This window comes from Rousettus aegyptiacus, unplaced genomic scaffold (assembly GCF_014176215.1).
Source record: "Rousettus aegyptiacus isolate mRouAeg1 unplaced genomic scaffold, mRouAeg1.p scaffold_m13_p_8, whole genome shotgun sequence".
Taxonomy (NCBI): domain Eukaryota; kingdom Metazoa; phylum Chordata; class Mammalia; order Chiroptera; family Pteropodidae; genus Rousettus; species Rousettus aegyptiacus.
Window position 1 is genome coordinate 29,006,146 of NW_023416311.1, and position 5,452 is coordinate 29,011,597.

Here is a 5,452-nt window from a genome sequence, read left to right on the forward strand (position 1 = left end):
GAAGGAGAGTAAGAGGAATGAGGAGGAGAAGGTTGAGGAGCTTCTCTACCTCAGGGCCCTATTTCCTCTCATCCTGGAGGACCTGGCAAAACCCTCATCCTGCACCCCTGCACCCACAGCAATCCAGGGCCTTTGGGAATGAGAGGAAGGGATGGAGCTTCAGAATGGAGGACCAGGGCCTGGGGAACACAGTGGGAATCCTAAGATGCAGAGGACATCTGTACTTCGATAGAGACAAGGATGTAGGGGAGGAAAGAGGATTTAAGACTGGGGCATTGAAGTGGGGAGTAAGGATTTAGGCCTGAAGATACAAGGTTGGGGAAGAAAAAAGTACAAATGCTGGGGGAGGTCAGGGCTGGGGACTGGGATGTGAGGGAGGCATAATTTAAGAAGTGTGTTCAGAGAGGAAGTTAGATTTAAGGAATGGGAGCAAGGAGGACAGCAGGGAGTTACATAAGGAGAGGGTAAGAAGCTGGGATGGGCTGTGGACCGGCTCTAGGTGTAGGATGAGGAATAGGCAGTAGGGATGCACACGGAAAAGTTGAGACTAAGGCCTGAGACCAGTGAAGGGTGTGGGGACAGGGGATCTGAGAGAGGCTATCAAAGTAGGAGGGCTGACACAGGAAGGCACACTGGGGTAGAGAACTGACTGAGCACTTCCAGTTTTCACAATAACTGTACAAGGTATCAGAATGAGTATGCCATACTCATTTTACAAGTTCAGAAAAGCTACTGACTTGCCCAAAGTCCCACATTTGAAGAACCTGGGACTGAACTGGATCTCCAGGGGGGTTTCACCCAAGTTGGGAGAAGGACCTGGACCATCCCTCAAAATGGACACAGTGTAGATGGTTCCTTCCCGACGTCCAGAGCAGGATAGAGGGGCTAGTGCAGGGCTCACAGCGAGGACATGGCCATCTCAGGTCTCTGGATGTATACCTGCCACAGAATGTTTAAGAAAGGGAGTAAGAAGAGGGAGCCGCCCTGCTCAGGCTGACTGGGAGGTCGCTGTCCTCTGGTCCTAGCTCGGCCCGCTGCGGGGAAGTGCGGGAGGGGGCGGTGACATGTGGAGCTAGATCCGGGAGCGCTCCTTACCATCCATCCCCTTTTGCCCCCTCACCTTCATACTGGTGTCCACATTCTCCAAGTCTACATGGAAGTTTTCCTCCTTGACTAGAGAATGAGAGAAAAACAGGGGGAGGGAAGGAAACATGAGTTAGGCAAGGTTCGGGGTGCCCCTGTGCCCCGTGCCTGCCCTGTGGGAACGGCCTGTGCAGGACATTGGCCTTCCTCACGAGGCGTGTGGGCAAGCGGCGACGTAAGCTCCCCTGCCCGACATACATACCTGTCCTAGGCAAGGGAGGTCATTATGTCCTATCCAGGCCACAGCGGTGCCAGGGAAGCCCTTGCCCCTCTTCCCGGTAAGGCAAGACTTACCTGTCCTGTCGTCCTCAAAGCCTGAGTTTGTAAAAGTTCCCACGGTGTTCTCATCCCACATCTCCAACCATCTCGTGTCATTGTCCAAGGACCTGGATCGTGGCACCATGTGGTCAGGGCAGGGCCTTGCAGTCCGAAACCCTTTTGCCGCCCTCATCCTGAACCCTAGAACACGCACCCGCCTCTGCCTTGGCCATTCTTCCTACGTGAGCGTGAGCACACGACGAAGACGCTGGGTGCCACCAGCAGCAGCAGCAGTGCACCGGCCCCCACTAGGCCCCCCACCAAGGCCTTCCAGGCGATGGCCACCTCACAGCGAGGTCCGGAGAACCAGTGTGTGTCTGTGAAAAAGCAGCTGGAGGAGGAGGGCACAAGTCATGCACTCTCACTAACCCCCCCAACCCGGGGAGGTCCACTCGTGCACCTGGACCTCCCACCGTGCAGGCAGGTGGGCAGGGCTCCATCCTAGGGCTGTGGGCGGGGCGTCGATGAGCGAAGCCTGGGGGTGGGCAGGGGACCCCACTATGAGCGGGGCCTTACCGGCAAGACGGACCACTCCTCTCCAGAAAGCACTGGCCCTGGTTACAGTCAATGGCGCCATCCACGCCTGATGTGCAATTGGTGACGCAACGGAGCTTGTTCTTCTCCACCAAGGGGAAATAGAAATCCTCGTAACTCTGAGGAGCAGCACGACGACAGATGGCTGGGGAGAGGGTAAGGGGTTGCAAAGAGAACAACTTCATCCACTCTACTCAGGGGCCTGGTTATAATGACTGAAAATGGATGCGGAGGGTAGGGCGTCATGTGGTAGACACTGGAATTAGATGAGGGGAGAACAAATCCCCAGGACCCTCACCCTCTTCTCACCTTCCCTGCTGCCCCCAGGAAGGGCAGCCCTGCTGGGCAACATCCCTTGCCTCCCCAAAATATCTCCCCCTTCTCCCCAGGGAATTTCAATGGGCAGAGATGTCCCCGGTGGGAGGAGCCATGGCCTCCTTGGACCACTTAGCTCTTTGCCACCCCCTCACCTTCCAGAGTCAGCTCAGTCTTGGTGTTGTTGTTCACCTTGATGGAGTCAGGCTTAAAACACAGGGCTGGAGGGACACAAGTATAGGTGGAATTGGGTTAGGAGGTATCAAGGGATCAGGCCCAGGGAAGCAGAACAAGCACAGGGAGGGGAAGCCAGGGCTCTGTTAGTATGGGGGAGGCAGGGATGGGTTCAAGGGATGGCTCTTTTGGCCTCACTCATCTCTCCCTAATAATCAGGGGTCCTCAGTCATCCCGGAAACCTTGAGAACTGTCATAGGGGTCTCTTCCCCAGTATCCAGGTTCTGGCAAGCCTCTCCTTAGCCCCAACCTTGACTCAGTTGTCTGTGGACCTGTGTTGCTCCTTCTAACCTCCACAAGACTGGTACTTGAATGCAGGAGGCCCCTATCTGAGCTAGAGAAGGTTGGGTTGGTAGCTGTGACCTCCAGTCTGAGGCCCCCAACTTCTATTCACCCTGGTTATTCTGGCAATTATCCTGGTCCTGGCTGGCATTCTGGAGCTCCTTCTTCAGGGTCGTCTTCACATTTTCATACGTGCTCTCCATCTGGACACTGAAGGGCAACTCCAGCAGAACCAGATAGTCCACCACAATACTGCCATTCCTGAGGGGTTCGAGGGGGTGAGGGGTCCTTAAAAGGTACCCAGGCCTAGGGCACGTAGATTCTTAGTAGGGCATCTCCAGAACCAATCACAGGTGAATTGGTGTTTGGGGAAGAGGGGCAGAGGCAATGATTGGGATTCCAGACACATTATGATCAGAAGGGGCTGCCAGCATCCCTAAGGTCATTAGCCTGGGAAGCTGGGGCAAAGAATGATTACTGTTCTTTTGCATTGCCTCAAGCCATTACCAAACCAGGCTCTCGGCCTTACTCATGCTGACCCACCAAACAGACCAGGTATCAGCCAGAGAGAAACCAGTTGCAGTCCAGACACCAGGCGTCCCACCACCCCACAGGCACCACCTTGCTACATATCCCATATAATTCCTCTCCCTCCAATATACTTAAAAACGAGTTGCATCTCTCCTACAGAGAAATGACCCCAGAAATTGATTGCACGGAGTGCTTTCCTTGCATACTCCCTCCACCTCCTTTATGAAATCTGATGATTCCAAAAGCAAAAACTTCTCCAGTCTTTCTTTTACCTCCTCCCCCCACCTAACACTACCTCCACTGCCCCCAAAATGTCTCCTACCTCAAGGACAGGATCTTCACATCCTTGAACCCCTGCACATTTTGGTAAATCTTCTGCATCTGAAATGCCAAGGATCCCTGGGCTTATGTTTGAACCTCCAGATCTGAGGGCACCCAAGAGCCCAAGCTCAGTTCCAGGGAAGAACTCTTGAGTCCCATTCCTTTCCTCCTCACCTGATTCTGGAAGGTTTTTCTGAAATTCATGTAGGCCTCTGAAGTGTTGTCATTGAGCTCTGAGGTGAAATCTTGTTGGACAGACACCTCCATGCCCACTTCGGCATCCACTGTGTCTGCATACAACATGTCCTGTTCTGGTCACTTTACCATCCACTTCTGACATCACCACCACCATCCCAACCCAGAGGCTCCTCCCATGGCTCCTCTCTATGTCCCCTGAGGACTGACTAAATAGGAAGGAGAGGGGAAGGAATTCCAGGATGAGTTGTCCTGAGATGAGGGAGAGAATGGAGTCTGGGTGTACAGAGCCAGGCTTATGGTCTCTCCCTTGTCTGCCCCAGTGAGGGGCAGAATATTGGTCCCTAAATATCCCTATGATCTTAATCCCCAGAATCTGTGAATATGTTACTACATGACAAGGAGGAACAAAAGTTACAGAGGTAAGTAAGACTGCTAGTCACTGACTTTACTATAGGGAAATTAACACGTATTATCCAGTTGGCCCAATGTAATCATGAGGTCCTTAACAGTAGAAGAGAGAAGTAGAAAAGTCAGAATCGGTCAGAGGAAGATGTGAGCACAGAAAAGAGGCATAGAGATGCAGTGTTGCTAGCTTTGAATGTAGAGAGAGGGGGCCTCGAGACAAAGAACGTGGAAAGCATCAGAAGCTGGAAAAAGCTAAGAAATGGATTCTCCAAAAAGGAACACAGCCCTGCTTTTAATCCAACAAGACCCACATTGGACTTCTCATACAGAACTTTAAGATAAGAAATTTGTGTTGTTTCAGTTGCTAACTTTGTGGTAGTTTGTTACAGCAGCAATTAGAAACAAATAGAGCTACACGTAACCCAGACTGGAAGGAAGCCCGAGAAGGAATGTGATCCTAGCCACCTCCTGGAGGTGAGTGTGGAGAGGAGGCATAAGATGGGATAGGGGAAGGCACGAGAGAGAAGGTAAGGATAGAAGGATTGGAGAAAACTGCCTGGGTATCTCCAGGCCAAACAGAGGGCAGAGCCCTGGGAACTCACCCAGTTCCACCTGTTCCACAGCAAACTCACAGCGGGGGCCATAGAAAGTTTTGGGACAGTGACACTTGAGGCCATCCCATTGACCCCCATTTTGGCACCTGGTCTTCCGGAGCTCACAACGATCCCCAGAGTACCCCGAGGGGCAAAGGCAGCGATCCTGTATCCAGGTGCCACCATTGACACAGGTGCCTGGGAAGAGCAGGAAGAAAGAGAAGTTCAGAATAGGGTCTGACATTGGTGACATGAGAATTTAGCAGGGGAGGGAGGAGGTCCAACCTGGAGTGGTGGTCAACCTAGACTGTGTGATCATCTGAGTAGTGGTCGAAGTTGTCCTGGATGACAAAAAATTGGTGGGAGTCTGAGTGGTGGTCACTGTTTTCGCTGGAGCTCTGGTGGTGACTGGAGTGGCGCTTGTCGATTTGCTTGAAGTCATCGTGGCAGTTGGAAGGCTGCTGCTTGGTTTCATGGTCAGTGGGAGGCTAGTGGAGCTGGGCACATGTGGGGTGGTTACAGAGTAGGTGCTTGTCGAGGTCCCGCTGCTGGGTCCTTGTGTGCTTGTCAAAACTGTG

The 5,452-nt window shown here is 52.8% G+C and overlaps 1 protein-coding gene across 1 annotated transcript; it reads right to left on the reverse strand.

Moving 5' to 3' along the window:
* Nucleotides 1–793: 793 nt before the first annotated feature.
* MUC3A (mucin 3A, cell surface associated) lies at nucleotides 794–5,452 on the reverse strand. Its single transcript, XM_016124838.2, has 11 exons — nucleotides 5,160–5,452; nucleotides 4,884–5,072; nucleotides 3,853–3,962; nucleotides 3,680–3,738; nucleotides 2,939–3,087; nucleotides 2,466–2,531; nucleotides 1,978–2,140; nucleotides 1,616–1,792; nucleotides 1,438–1,529; nucleotides 1,121–1,173; nucleotides 794–939 (listed from the first exon to the last, which is right to left on the reverse strand). The coding sequence occupies exons 1-11, from the start codon at nucleotides 5,347–5,349 to the stop codon at nucleotides 898–900; spliced, it is 1,290 nt and encodes a 429-aa protein (XP_015980324.2). The 5' UTR covers nucleotides 5,350–5,452; the 3' UTR covers nucleotides 794–897.

What these genes read in the sequence shown, in the direction of transcription:
- MUC3A (XM_016124838.2), bottom strand. Translation starts at nt 5,349, where the DNA reads ATGAAACCAAGCAGCAGCCTTCCAACTGCCACGATGACTTCAAGCAAA. An exon ending in GTGAAGATCCTGTCCTTGAG is followed by an intron (nt 3,088 to 3,679) that starts GTAGGAGACATT and finishes CGAACCCCTCAG; the next exon opens with GAATGGCAGTATTGTGGTGG. An exon ending in GACTGAGCTGACTCTGGAAG is followed by an intron (nt 2,141 to 2,465) that starts GTGAGGGGGTGG and finishes CCCTCTCCCCAG; the next exon opens with CCATCTGTCGTCGTGCTGCT.